Source organism: Heptranchias perlo, chromosome 7 (assembly GCF_035084215.1).
Source record: "Heptranchias perlo isolate sHepPer1 chromosome 7, sHepPer1.hap1, whole genome shotgun sequence".
Taxonomy (NCBI): domain Eukaryota; kingdom Metazoa; phylum Chordata; class Chondrichthyes; order Hexanchiformes; family Hexanchidae; genus Heptranchias; species Heptranchias perlo.
This window is the reverse complement of record NC_090331.1, coordinates 37,608,971-37,624,634: the sequence shown is the minus strand read 5'-3', so window position 1 is coordinate 37,624,634 and position 15,664 is coordinate 37,608,971. Positions and strand designations below refer to the sequence as shown.

General features: G+C 45.1%; 1 protein-coding gene across 2 annotated transcripts in view; it reads right to left on the bottom strand.

Moving 5' to 3' along the window:
* lrp2a (low density lipoprotein receptor-related protein 2a) overlaps positions 1-15,664 on the bottom strand; it is a 268,484-nt gene that overhangs the window by 21,310 nt on the left and 231,510 nt on the right. The window contains exons 68-70 of one of the 2 annotated variants that reach the window (XM_067987326.1): positions 9,524-9,652; positions 6,012-6,232; positions 3,603-3,782 (exon numbers count right to left, since the gene is read on the bottom strand). In XM_067987326.1, coding sequence (XP_067843427.1) covers positions 3,603-3,782; positions 6,012-6,232; positions 9,524-9,652 — 530 coding nt within the window. Of the gene's footprint in view, positions 1-3,602; positions 3,783-6,011; positions 6,233-9,523; positions 9,653-15,664 lie in introns of those variants that run through there. The other variant, XM_067987327.1, reaches the window with a different exon arrangement.

Genomic DNA, 15,664 nt, shown 5'->3' with positions numbered 1-15,664 from the left:
GAATTTTATACATTTCAATGAGATTACCTCTCATTCTTCTAAACTCCATAGGCCCATTATATAGAATATAGGCCCATTCTACTCAATCTCTACTCATAGGACAATGCTGTCATTTCAAGAATTAATCTAGTGAACCTTTGTTGCACCTCCTCTGAGGCAAGTATATCCTTGCTTAGGTAAGGAGACCAAAACTGTACTCAGTACTCCAGGTGTGGTCTCACCAAAGCCCTATATAATTGCAGCAAGACCTCCTTACTCTTATACTCCAACCCCCCTGCAATAAAGGCTATCATACCATTTGCTTTCCTAATTGGTAGCTGTACCTGCATGTTAACTTACCGCGTTTTGTGTACAAGGACACCCAAATCCTTCTGGCTACCAACATTTCTTAGTCTCTCACCTTTTAAAAAATATTCTGCTTTTCTATTCTTCCTACGAAAGTGGATAATGTCACATTTCTGCACATTATACTCCATCTGCCACCTTCTCACCCACTCACTTAACCTGTCTATATCCCTTTGCAGCCTCTTTGCGTCCTCCTCACAGCTTACTTTCCCACCTAGCTTTGTATTGTCAGCAATTCATTCATGGGATGTGGCCATTCCTGGCAAGGCCAGCATTTATTGTCCATCCCCAATTGCCTTTGAGAAGATGGGGATGAGCCGCCTTCTTGAACCGCTGCAGTCCGTGTGGTGAAGGTTCTCCCACATTGCTATTAGATAGGGAGTTCCAGGATTTTGACCCAGTGACAATGAAGGAATGGCAATATATTTCCAAGTCAGGATGGTGTGTGACTTGGAGGGGAACGTGCAGGTGGTGGTGTTCCCATGTGCCTGCTGCCCTTGTCCTTCTAGGTGGTAGAGGTCGCGGGTTTGGGAGGTGCTGTCGAAGAAGCCTTGGCGAGTTGCTGCAGTGCATCCTGTTGATGGTACACACTGCAGCCACTGCGCCGGTGGTGAAGGGAGTGAATGTTTAGGGTGGTGGATGGGGTGCCAATCAAGTGGGCTGCTTTGTTCTGAATGGTGTCGAGCTTCTTGAATGTTGTTGGAGCTGCACTCATCCAGGCAAGTGGAGAGTATTCCATTACCACTCCTGACTTGCGCGTTGTAGATTGTGGAAAGGCTTTGGGGAGTCAGGAGGCGAGTCATTCACTGCAGAATACCCAGCTTCTGACCTGCTCCTGTAGCCACAGTATTTGTGTGGCTGGTCCAGTTTAGTTTCTCGTCAATGATGACCCCCAGGATGTTGATGGTGGGGGATTTGGTGATGGTAATGCTGTTGAATGTCAAGGGGAGGTGGTTAGACTCTCTCTTGTTGGAGATGGTCATTGCCTGGCATTTGTCCGGTGCGAATGTTACTTGCCGCTTATCAGCCCAAGCCTGGATGTCGTCCAGATTTTGCTGCATGCGGGCACGGACTGCTTCATTATCTGAGGGATTGTGAATGGAACTAAACACTGTGCAATCATCAGTGAATATCCCCATTTCTAACCTTATGATGGAGGGAAGGTCATTGATGAAGCAGCTGAAGATAGTTGGGCCAAGGACACTGCTCTGAAGAACTCCTGCAGCGATGTTCTGGAACTGAGATGATTGGCCTCCAACAACCACTACCATCTTCCTTTGTGCTAGGTATGACTCCAGCCACTGGAGAGTTTTCCCCCTGATTCCCATTGACTTCAATTTTACTCGGGCTCCTTGGTGCCACACTCGGTCAAATGCTGCCTTGATGTCAAAGGCAGTCACTCTCACCTCACCTCTGGAATTCAGCTCTTTTGTCCATGTTTGGACCAAGGCTATTATGAGGTCTAGAGCCGAGTGGTCCTGGCAGAACACAAACTAAGCATCGTTGAGCAGGTTATTGGTGAGTAAGTGCCGCTTGATAGCACTGACGATGACACCTTCCATCATTGGATTTGTCCTGCTTTTTTTGGACAGGACATACCTGGGAAATTTTCCACATGGTCAGGTAGATGTCAGTGTTGTAGCTGTACTGGAACAGTTTGGCAAGAGGCGCGGCTAGTTCTGGAGCACAAGTCTTCACCACCACAGCTGGGATGTTGTCGGGGCCCATAGCCTTTGTTGTATCCAGTGCACTCAGCCATTTTTTGATATTACGTGGAGTGAATCGAATTGGCTGAAGACTGGCTACTGTGCTGGTGGGGATCTCGGGCACTTCTGGCTGAAGATGGATACATTACACTCAGTCCCCTCATCTAGGTCATTGATATACATTGTTAAAAGCTGAGGCCCAAGCACCGATCCTAGCGGCACCCCACTAGTTACAACCTGCCAACCTGAAAACGACCCATTTATCCCTACTCTCTGTTTTCTGTCTGTTAACCAATCCTCAATCCATGCTAATATATTACCCCCAATCCAATGAGCCATAAACCTATTTAACAATCTCTAGACTGATGGGGCGGTAATTGGCCGGATTGGATTTTACATATCGAATGCCTTTTGAAAATCCTTTCGAAAATTCGGTACTGGAGAAGTGACATCCTCATGGCTAAGGGGACACTGTGGGAAATGTTGTGCTATGGAACTGCACCTGCTCTGAATTGGGTTGAAAATATCCATTTGCACCTATTGACTTTCAACTGCCTAGAAACTCTACAACCATTAGTGAAAAGAAGATTTTTATCCCATCAATCGATCAGGCAATGAAAAGGTAGTGTCCGAACCCATTGCATCAATGAGTTCTCAATGTATTAACTTCTAGAGCTTAAATTAATACTTTACAGCCAGCTAGGGACACCTTTAGAAGAAAAGAATAATTATATAATTGAATACTATACTTGTGGACCTGCAGTGGGGGAATATTTATCTATGTAATTTTAGGTAAGACCTTAAAAGTGGGGGGGGGGGGGTATCTTAACCCCCAGGAATGGGTGGGTTGGGGTCGGATGGGAAGTAAAAATTGCACAAATTTGAAGCGCGACCGCAACCCGGCTCCAACGCACCTAGTTCTGGTTTTAACGGAGGCTGGTCAGGGGGCGAGCAACCAACCCACTCTAAGGAGGTGCATCTGTCAGTGAAATCTTTTATGGAGGCTGCGTGCCTCCATTATACCTAAATTTTAATTTTAAACCCATGGAGGCCGGGTTTCCCGAGCTGTGGGAATCCCGGCAGATAAAAGGAGGCGAGAAGGGCCGGATCCACGAAGTAAGTGCATTTACATCACTGCTTGTGGGCCAGGAGGAGCATGAGTGCTTCCCCCGGCCCCCAAGCTAACCTCTTTACACACCCCACGACGTCCGATTTCCCCGCAGCCTTCCCACGATCTCCGAATGCTCACCCCCTGCGATGTCCGACTTCTCCCTTCCCCCCCGCGATCAGTCCCCACTCCCATCCAAACCCCAAAGACCCCGATCGCTCCCCGACTGCTTTCCTGCCCAACAGGCAGCCAGCCTGTCAATCTGGCTATCGGGCATGAAATCTGTTGAAAAAATTTAAAAGACGTCCTACCGTCAAAATTGTCACGATGTGCAGGAAACCCTTACTTCTGTGTTTCCCATCCAAAAATCCTTTCCCCCTCCCCTGCTCTCTTCCCGGCTCTGAGTAAAAATTGGGGCCCTAGTCTTGGATAGAAGATTGTACCTGAGTGATTGTAACGATTCTCCTGATAGATTCGAGCTTGAGTTAGCCATGGATTTACGGTCATGATCTTAACCTTGTGTCCATTTCCAAATTTATCTTGTTTCCATACTTCACCACTCTCCTTCGATGTCCAGTACAAGTGGCTTTCAAAAACATCCAGACTGAAAGGGTTACCTAGGTCTGATAAAACAAAACAAGAACAATGTGTTAACTTTGTTTTATCAAAAGTTTATTTTTAAAAATTTGTTTGCACTCCTGAAAATGAAAGATCATTCAAATGTTTCTTCAATTGTACTTTAAATAATCAAAGGATGGGGATTTCATGTTCCTGCTGAAAAAAAATGTTAGTTCCAAATTTTCTTTTCTGTAATTTTATTAATGTCGCGTATTGGGGGCATAAATTGAATGGTGCGTACACTGCACGAGTCAGAAGAGGCCAGCCTGCGGACCATGCAAAATTAGTCCTCGGGTCTCATAATATTTCGGGTGAGCTAACGATGACTGTTGTGCTTCCACAGGCAGCTCGCCCAGTTTATACTTCTGGATAACGGGCTGCTTGCTTCACTGGAAGTGGCCCTAAGGTAAGTTCCAGGAGACGGGTGGAGCGGCAATGGAGGGGGTGCGATTGCGAGTTCTGTGGAGTCAAGGGGACTCTTGTTCCTTCTGGCTCCACAGGAACAATTTTTTCACAATCCAATTTGGTACAGGGGGGCTCCTCATTTACATATGTCAGGGGCCTAACTCCTGTTTTAGATGGCCATCCTGGACACCTGGAAAATGGCCAGCCCAATGTAGGGTCAGAAATCTTTGCGGCATATTTGAGGTGTAGGAGGTTGGTCCCCGAAATTGACCTTTGCACCTGCATTATGCCTGTAAAACAGGCGCAACGAGGTCCAATTTGTCCCCCTTGCTATCCAGTTTGAGTTGGATAATAATATGGGTGCTGGTTAGAGATATGGGGCTGGATTTCTCTCAGATGGGTGGGTTAGCAGCGTGGGGAGGGGGAGGGTTACTTCCCTCCATCCAGGTGACTCTATTATTAACCCACTGGATTTTTATGAGGCAGGCCTCATTATATATTTAGGACTAGTTTGGAGTGGTAACACCACTCATTATTGGAGTACCACTGCTGGGATGGAGAGAAATTCAGTGGTGCTATAAGGGCTAATTGTAACTCAGCCCGCCTGGTGGAAACACAGTTAAAATGACTGTGGTGAACTTACTGCCCCATTCCAGCTCTATCGCCATATTTACTGGGGCCTTCTGCTGGGCCGCTGAGACATTGCCATTTTCTAAAATATGCTGGCTGCATGCAAGGCCGCATCAGCAGTGTGGGGCCTTGCAAAATTTACACTTTAATATTTAGGCTCTGTTCACCATACTTGTACGTAGCATCGCAAACAAAAAAGTCACCAATTTAGCTAGCTACCACTTAGACCACCTACCTGCCTCACCAGGCTAGGTAAAGGGTCAGGTGAAACAGTTAAATGTTTTCTGGCAATTATTACTGTAAACAGCAAAGCAGCTGAGTACTTATCTGAATTTAAACAGCATATACATGTTTTTTAAACAAATGCATTCTTTTATACAATATTTTCTTTCAAAAATATCATATTGAAGGGATGATTTAAAATATTAAAATATTGAGAAGTTTGTTAAAATTATTATTTTGCAATGTTCTGCAAACCTGGACAGGCTTACTACAAACAACATTCTCTTACTACAGAATTTGGATAGGTTTTCTGTTTAAATTGGCCTTGAGGTGCTACAGAAAGCCAAAGGCTTTGATTCTATTGTGCATTGTAATATTCTGGTCATGTGGCACCAAGCAGAGCTGCCTTGGGTGTTTGTTTCATTCCAGGTGAACTGAAGAATGCTCCAGTCTCAAAAGATTATGTTCACCTGAGGGTAATGACGGGGCACTTTTTTTTTGAAGCTGGTCTCCTTTTCTGGACTACTACCGAGGGTCAGAGAAAGGCAGGGCCACAATACAGTAGACATTTGAGGCTGATTCCAGACTATAATATTTTGTGTTCTGGTCCTGGAAGTAGCCAGATATATTCAGGCTCAACTTAGCCTACTTACGTACTCCTTAGAACTATAGAAATGTATAAATATTATTTACAGTACAATATGCTTTACACAAAAAAAGTTTTTTTTTAAAGATACAGAAATATTCCTGCAGAACTGAAAGGACTATTGATCCACATCAAGAACATTGGCTGTGATAAAATATATTTAAATTATTTCAAGCCTAACTTGGAGAGATATGTTCAAATTTTGTGCTACATATTACAGAATAGCTAATCTAGTTGGGTCAGATGTAGTTACTTTCTGAGGCCTGCAGTCCTAACATACTATGGATATATAATTGTTAAACCCATAAAAAAGCCTCTACATAAGTCTCACCTCCATTAATAACCAGCATTCTGTCTGTGCCATCAAACTTCATGGACTCTATGAGATTCTCTTTGGAGTCACTCCAGTAGATTCTGTCACCATTAAGATAATCTACAGTAAGGCCTGTAGGCCAGCCCAGGTCACTGTCAACCAGCACCTGCCGGTGCTGTCCATCCATCCAGGCACACTCTATCTTGGGATATCTGCCCCAGTCTGTCCAGTAGAACAGCCTGAAATAAAGGTTAAAGGCAGCACAAGTAAATGGTTTTGCTGTATCCTTTGAAGAACTGAAATACATTTAAGTTTTGTTGGTAGAGTTAGAATTTTCTATTAATATGGGTAGTTGTATTCTATAAATAAATGCATTATTTAGAAAGCAAAGGGGGCCAATAAGCCGGAGAGTGGATGGTACCTGGCAAAAGTATCAGGTGCACTTTCCAAGGACCTCCATCACAGAGCCTGCCAAAGCTTGCAGCATCAGGGAGAGGTCCCTTAATTTTAGTACCACTGGCAGGAGCCTACCCTGCTGGGGCACATCTAGAGCACCCACCTTGTCCCACAAGCTATAAATTGTGGTGGAGGTTGCTAGTTACAAGGTGGAGTGCGCAAGGTCCCCCCGGAAGGAACTTCACTGTCCTCCCAGCGGCCCATATTGAAATAGTTTTTTTTTTAAAGTCTTTCTCTTCAGGGGTTCAGGCCATGATCCTGACCTGGATATCCAGGTGTACCCCACTTCCATCCTCTGGTGGCCTGTATACCTCCTCTTATGCCGCTGACCCTACACTGGGTCCCTCTGAGGGCTGGAGATGTTGGAACTCCCAATGCAGGGAGTCCCTGCCCCTTACGCCAATGGTCTTTGGGGTGGGCAGAGGCTCTTCTCCCAACAAAAGGCATATCCAGGTCCCAGACAAAATTCTAGCTCTCCTCAGAACTCCGCTAAAGTCATGGCAAGAATACCACAAATATTTATCCCCAAGTTTTGCAAAGATGATAGAAAAATTAATTAAAGTTTGCAATTATTTGACAAAATAAAATAACCATTGATGCAATTGTTTCCTGTGATTTTCCTGAAATGACTGGTGCCTCTTTGCAGTCATACTTTCTTACACAGTATTGACTCTGGTATGAGTTTATCATGGAACAAAAGCTTAGTATTTCAGGATCTATTTTCATTTGTGGTGACATGATAGAAAAGGGGATCCTTCACATTCCAAGCTATAAAATGTCAATGTTAGATTCTATTATTTAAATTGCAGCAAGGCATTTTTAAAATGGAAATCTTAGATGCATTTCTGTTAAATTCTCTTTTGTCTTTTTAACTTGAGAACCTATAAGATGAAAAATACACCTCCATCTAGAAGCATTACAAGCTATGATGAATGTTAATTGCTTTCTGGAAGGGCTTTTTATTTGGAGGGAGGCAGAAACCAGACACAGAATGGTGGTAATTTCAAAGAACGGATTACTTCTGCTTATCTTAATTATGTTATCTTAACAGGCCTCCTAGCAGTAAAATAGCATTTTGATTAATTCCTCAAACAATGTATGCCATTGCAAGAAATACAGAAATGTTATTTATAATGGCCGTCCCATCAAGAAATATCTTGCTAGGAAGCCAGTATTGCATTGAAATGAATACTTGGTACTTGAAAGGTTTCTTCTAGCAATAGAAGTCTTGCAATATTTGCCCATTTTTGGTTCACTCAGCTCCAGCATATTCCAGGTCATTAGAACAAAACTTTATGAGTGCCCAGGTTTGTGCCTACATAAAAGTTAATCAGAGACTCAGTTTAAAGAACTAAGAATCTTAAACAATTTGTTATGTTGGACTCAGAAAACAGTTTAATGAATTGATGAAAATTAAGTAATGTCTTGCTAAATTCATCTGCTGATTTAATGTGCTTCTATGTATAATTCTTTTTGTAATCAGCAGTTTATAGTTTAGCTCCAAATTCATGGCTTGTCTGTATTTTTTGTCCACTTATCAGAGAAATGAAGTATACAATAACCAAGCTGTACTATGTCTGCTGTAACTCAGCAGTAAAAGGGTAGACAGTGGCCCTAATTCACATTATATTTCATTCACTATACTCATAGTAACATAAGAAAATCCAGAGCAAGAAAAGGTCACTTCTTTCAGAATCCATGTATGACTATTCCAACATGGACTTCCTTCCCCTATCTCCCTGATAAAAATCAAGCACTGTTATAAATTTCTCTATCACCCTCAAACCCACTTTTCAACAGGTATCACTCCAATGCCTTTTTAAAGGTGCAAGTGACCCCAAATCAAAGACCTTCTCTGGGAGTTTGTTTCATATAGTTACTATGATGTGTGTGGGGTCAGGAGTGGGGGTGGCGGGGGGGGGGGGGGGGCGCGACACTTTTCTAATCTTTAACCTTGCTCAAGGCTTGTAAGTTTAATAAGGTTAAGTTTTGATATATAAGAGGCACAGGTCTGTTTATGAAATGTGATGCGAATAAGTAACAGATTGGGAACCAGCCTGAATCGTAGCAACTGCTAATCACACATATTGGACCATATGTCTAGTTCTGATACCATGAAGTCTCAAGTGTATGAAACATTGTTCAAAACCCAAATAAATACATATTTTCCTTATTTACGCCAGTGTTTGACACTTGTTTAATTTTTCTGTGGTAGAAAATGTAACATTTGGAGGCAGAATTAAATGACATGCTTTTATAGATTTTGAAACAATTCTTAGCTAACTAATTTCTTGCTAAGTCATACTCTAAAGTGTAAACTACACTGGATTTTTGGTAAGTGCATTAAAGGGGAATGTACTTTTATTTTTGCATCTGTTTAACCCATGACTAAAATGTTTTGGTATTCTGCCTGTGAAAGGGTTTTAAATAATTCTATTTCCATAGGTTAAAAAAAAAGAAAGAGTTTGCATTTATGAAGCACCTTATTCATGTGTTCAGGACATCCCAAAGCACTTCATAGTCAATAAATTACTTTGCCAAAATAATCACTGTTGTTATGTAGGTAAACACTGCAATCAAATTGCACATAGCAAGGTCCCACAGACAGCAAGTGAGATCACAAACCATATAATCCACTTTGGCTATGGGAAGAATGTTGGCATTGAGAACTCTCTGCTCTTCTTCAAATAGTGCCAAGGCAGATTGGGCCTTGGATTAATGTCTCATTCAAAGATGGCACCTCCAGTAATGTAGCATTCCGTCAGTACTTCAATAAAGTGTCAACCTTATTTATATGCTTAAGACCTGAAGTGGGGCTTCTGACTCAGGTGAGAGTGATACCAATTGGGCTAAGTTGGACATCTAAGCTGGCAATTAAAACTGCTTGTAAGAAACAAGTGGGTAGAGTTTAAACTAACCCCTTCATCATTTCAAGTCAATTTTCAACATTTTTCAGAAAGACAGCTTTTTCTCCAAAAGCAAATTACTGATGTCAGTAAGGAATATTAAATATTTAAATCTAAAATATGTATGCAATCTGGCTGTGGAACTGACTGTTTTTACAATTTACTCACCCAAGTTTAGGATTTACAGAAATTGCAGCTGGCTGGTCGAGTTGAGAAGAAATCAGCCATTTCCTGTACCTCCCATCTAGCTTTGACACTTCGATTCTGTTTGTGCTGGCATCGGTCCAATAAATATGCCTTTAAAAACAAATAAAATTGACATTACCAAAAATGTCTCAGCATGCTGCCTTGAATCAGTTAGTCTGGACATTTGTTGAACATGTTTTAATATCTTTTCAACTGTTAACCATTTATTATGTTTAGAATAGCAAATAATCATTCTGAAATGAAAGTTAGCACATCAAAAAAGTAATATTACCCTACCTTCAGTATTGTCTTCCCCTTTGGTTCTACTGAATTTATCCTCCACATAAACCAAGTTTCAGGTCCATTGTTAATGAAAGAAATTGATGGAACAGACGTCTGGGGCACGATTTTAAAAGAAATCTGCAGGTGCATTGGAGGCGGGGGGGCAAATAAAATCGTGTTTTTGAGGAGAGGGCAGAAATCCTGGCTCCAACACTCCAAAGAACACGAACGATCCAGAACTGTCAGGGTGCACGCGCTGTTCCCGAACCCGGAAGTCCCGCCGGCTTTTGATATTTGAAGCAGCAATTCAACTAGTTAATGTAGTTAAAAAATCCATAAATGCAATTAACTATGAAGGCATGGGAAAGTTGGGGGGTTTCAGATGGCAGCCATTTGGACATTTAAATCCTTGTTTGACAGATGGGGATAAAAAGGTTAATTATTGCACCAGGGCGCTCAATTCTCTCAAACAAACTTTTGGCTGGGAGATTTTTGTGTTTACACTGAAAATTCTTGGTTTCCACTCAGAATTTTTCTGTTTACACATATTTACCAACATTTCGGACCCCCTCAAACTGACATCATCAGGATGGGGGGCATGATGGCTGCATTCATCAGTACATCCGTGGACGAGCAACATTACCATCCTCGCCAGGCATGGCGTGCACTTCCACCACTTGCAGTTCCACAACACAGAGGTGCGCCACAGGCATCTGCACAAAAGCACAGAGGGGAACAACAGAGGGAGTGACACTACCCTCGTCACACGGTCTACAGACCAAGGCTCAGCTTCCTGGACCTCTCTGAAGAGCAGTGCATACAGAGGCTGAGAGTGAGTAGCCAGGTGGCCGCAGACATCTGTAGCCTCCTTCATGCTGAGCTGCTCCCAGCTGGGCCTGATGGCATCTCATTACCTGTCGCTACTAAAGTGACCACTGCCCTCAACTTCTTTGTCTCCCGATCATTCCAGGGTGCCACCGGTGACATCGCCGGAGTGTCTCAGTCGTCTGCACACAAGTGCATAAGGCAGGTCGCCGACGATTTGATTCGCAGGGCCTCCGAATACGTCAACATCCCCATGGACGACCTCAGCCAGACAGAGAGGGCAATGTGATTCCACTCTGTGGCTAGCTTCCCACGTGTATAGGGTGCAATCGGTTGCACGCATATAGCAATCCGAGCACCTCCACACGAGCCAGGACTGTTCATCACCAGAAAGGGTTATCACTCCATCAACGCTCAGCTCATTTGTGACCACCACAAAAGATTTCTTCACGTGTGCGTGAGATTCCCTGGCAGCTGCCATGTTTTGTTCATTCTGAGGGAATCCAACATCCCGGACTTCTTCCACACACCGAACAGCCTTAAGGGCTGGTTCTTCAGCGACAAGGGATACCCCCTGCACACGTGGCTGATGACACTTCTGAAGAACCCCATCAGCTTGCAACAACAGCCAGATTGCCACCAGGTCTATAATTGAACATGCGATAGTACTGCTGATGATGCGATTTCGGTGCCTCGATTGTTCTGGGGGAGCACTTCAAAACGCACCAGCGAGAGTGGGTCGCATTATAGTAGTGTGTTGTGTCCTGCGCAACATGGTGCAACAGAGAGGGGTATCGGTTGATGAGGCCCGATGTCCTCATCCAGCATCCACATCAGCAATGAACATTGAGGAGGAGCAGCAGCAGCAGGAGGAGGAGGACGAAACCACGGGCAGAGCAGCAGCTCACCTGGCTGCTCGAGAGGCCAGGGAGTCACTCATATGTGAACGGTTCTCATAAGATCAGAAAGTGAGAAGAGTCGAGTCCTCACATCACCTGAAAAGAGCAGCGCCAACACCAGCCCTCCCACCCCCCCCCCCCCACCCCACATCTTCCTCAAAACAATCCTGCAACTACAAATACACCCACTGTAAAGTCACCAACTGGGTGGCATCAAGTGTCATTGATCATGGTGAAGCACAGGAAAGGGCGCTATCACAAAAGGCAGTCAAGAATGGGCAAGATGTGGCGGTAGTGGTGAGAATGATAACATTTAATGTGACTTTAACAAAAACCAAATATAAATGAAAAACATGAGTGTCTGTCAGACACCCTTGTGCATACCCTTCGTGATCACAAATCTTTAGCCTTTCTCTTCCTACTACTTCTATGTGGTGCATCCCCTTTGGCTGCAGCAGAGGTTGCTCATGTCCATGCCAGACTGCTTAGATGCCTTCGGCCTGAATACTCTGGGTTTTGGAGCCCATGAGGGCCCCTCCAAAGACTGCTCCACCTGCACCTGGGCCTCGGCCACCTGGAGAGGAGGCAGCATTGCGGGTACTGGTTCAGAGGGGGACAACGGGTGAGATATGGGAGTGCATTGAGTGGCATCCCCACGTCCATGTCCCCTTTCGCCATCATCCCTCTCCTGGACCAGGCCCATATTCCTCCTACCACTCTGCTGGAGAACAGTTTGGAGGACATGTATGATGCCTTGGAAGCCAAGTTGTAAAGTTTGTCTGCCTGTTTAAGGCGGCAGAATGTTGTTCACCGTGAGTCTGAACGGCTGTTGTCAGGGCTTGAATGGACTAATTTGTGAGCCGTGCTTGAAGCTCAATGGAGGCTATCCTTCTCTCCATCGCAGACATTCCCGCACTTACCTGCGACACTATCTCAGACATTTCTGCAGTTAACTGCAACACTTATCTTACCGAAGAAAGGATATACTTGCCATACAGGTGAGCCACAAAGGTTCACAAGACTGATTCCTGGGATGGCGGGATAATCGTATGAGGAGAGATTGATTAGACTAGGCCTATGTTCTCTAGAATTTAGAAGAATGAGAGATGATCGCATTGAAACATACAAAATTCTTACAGGCCTCGACAGGGGAGATGCAGGGAGGATGTTTCCCCTGGCTGGGGAGTCTCAGAATAAGGGGTAGGCCATTTAGGACTGAGATGAGGAGAAATTTCTTCACTCAGAGGGTGGAGAAATTTCTGAAATCTCTACCCCAGAGAGATGAGGAGGCGCAGTCACTGAGTACATTCATAACAGATCGATAGATTTCTAGATATTAAAGGCATCAAGGGATATGGGGATCGTACAGGAAAATGACGTTGAGGTAGATGATCAGCCATGATCTTGAATGGCAGAGCAGGCTCGAGGGGCCAGATGGCCTACTCCTGCTCCTATTTCTTATGTTCTTATATTCTTATGACACTATCTCAGACATTTCCGCAGTTACATGCGGTACTATCTCAGACAGTTCCTCAAGTCCCTGTCACATTACCTCAGAGATTCCCTCATGTACCTATGCCACAATTCCACTAATGCAGGAGTTGGACTCCTCTATCCTTGCACTACTGTGGAGAGTGTGCAAGGCACCTGTTCTAGTACATTGCAAATGTGCTGCTGTCCCTCAATCATTCTCCTTTTAAAGGATGGCGCCCGGGGTTCAGCATCTGCGTCTGGCTGAGCAGAGCCTGGAAAGGAGTGCGCCCACCGATGTGGACTCTCCACAGTTGCCCCTGCCAACCAGTGTTTGCTCATGCTCACTTGTGTACCGTGACTTAACAGGTGCCAACCCAACCAACTGACTACTTGGACCCACCGAAGTGTGAGTATCTGTGCTGATGGTTGGCTCACTAAGATGTGACAGTGCGCCCTCAGAGGCCGGGAGCTCCTCTGAGGAATCACCCTCTCCTATAACTGCAGTCGTTGAAGAGCCTGTAAGAGAAGGCAATATTAAGCATCATCACAGATATGACATGTTGCGATGAGCATACTGAGGTGTCCAACATGCCTATCATTGTTAACATCAATTCTTGTTGTGTGTGATGAATGTTAAAGTTGTGTCACCAGATGATTGTGGTGTGCCAGTGTCGGCATCCCCAATGGACAGGCACACAAGGGTGCAACTGATCTCCAGGGCCTCCTGCTCCGCGTCTGTGAGGACCACTCTCTGTTGTGGCCCCCCTCCAGTCCTCGCCCTCTCCCGTGCATTTTGTACGCTCTTCTCCTAAAAGGGGAGAAAGTACAGACGTGTGAGTGAGTGATGGTGAAGTGGTCAGCTGATGAATGCATTGCTTTGGGTGAGGCTGACCATGAAAGAAGTGCATCAGAGGGTGAGTATGAGACAAAGACAGGACATTGGATCAGGATTGGTGTGAGTGGTAGTGGTGGGGTCACAAATGGGGAGGTGAGGAAGTGCTCAGCAAGTGAAGGTAAATTGAGGATGAGCCTTAAGGCGGTGTGAGGAGTGATGTGATGGAGTAAGCTTGGCAGTGCAAAATGAGTTGGGGGGGAGGGGTGATGTGCAACATGGAATGCAGGAGAATCAGTAAGTGCAGTCACTTTTGCTGACCTAGTTAGATCATTAAAACTGCACTGGACCCAAGTGCGGGATATGTTGCTCCTGCTCGTGACCTCCTCTGCCACCTCAAACCAGGCCTTCTTGGTGGCAGAGGCGGAGCACTTCCACCTGTCGGCCGGGTAGTTCCCTCCTCCTCCTCACCCCGGCCAGCAGCATCTTAAGTGAGGCATCGCTGAATCTTGGAGCAGCCTTGCCCTTGTGCTGCTACATTGTGTCTTCTTGCTCCTTGTTCCAGCAAAATCCATTGAAGCAATGGCGCTTTAAATCTAGATGCTGCAGCTGCCAGTCTGTCAAGCAGGTGCGCAATCCGCCCACTGTGCAGCTTTCGGACGGCAAACTCAAACAAGATTAATGGCCACCAATTATGTTGCGATCGTGTGGGGAACAGTAAGATTTTATTATTCGTGTTTGCCGCGTGCCCATTGACCCCCTCGTTGCCATCCCGCCAGCTTATTAAAATCGTGCCCCTGCTCACTGTAGCCCAAGGATCTGTTAACCATACCTTGCTGCTGTGCTGCAAAACAGATTTACCTGAATCCCTCCTCAGTTTTTCTACCACTGGCGACTGGAATAAACTGCTGTCATATGCTGAAGAAATAGCTTTTGAAATAATAAATTCTAGGTATTCCAAAACCATAGAGCGATAGCAAGGAAAGAGAGCAAGACTGTTTGTGTAGAGGATCAACATCATACAGAAACAATGAGAAAGACTGTGCTGAAGGAAGTGAGTCCGCCATCTTGTTCACTTCTTATCATGGACAAATCTCGCTAAAAAAAGTCACAATAAGAATAAAACCGGACGGACCACCCGGCATCGGACCACTAAGCACCGGACACGAAAAAGTCAAACCAAGTCCAGTCGACCCTGCAAAGTCCTCCTCACTAACATCTGGGGACTTGTGCCAAAATTGGGAGAGCTGTCCCACAGATTAGTCAAGCAACAGCCTGACATAGCCATACTCACAGAATCATATCTTTCAGCCAACGTCCCAGACTCATCCATCACCATCCCTGGGTATGTCCTGTCCCACCAGCAGGACAGACTGACCAGAGGTGGTGGTACAGTGATATACAGTCAGGAGGGAATGGCCCTGGGAGTCCTCAACATTGACTCTGGACCCCATGAAATCTCATGGCATCAGGTCAAACATGGGCAAGGAAACCTCCTGCTGATTACAACCTACCACCCTCCCTCAGCTGATGAATCAGTCCTCCTCCATGTTGAACACCACTTAGAGGAAACACTGAGGGTAGCAAGGCACAGAATGTACTCTGGGTGGGGGACTTCAATGTCCATCACCAAGAGTGGCTCGGTAGCACCACTACTGACCGAGCTGGTCGAGTCCTGAAGGACATAGCTGCCAGACTGGGCCTGCGGCAGGTGGTGAGCGAACCAACACGAGGGAAAAACTTGCTCACCGATGCTCAGTTTGGGTTCCGCCAGAACCACTCGGCTCCAGACCTCATTACAGCCTTGGTCCA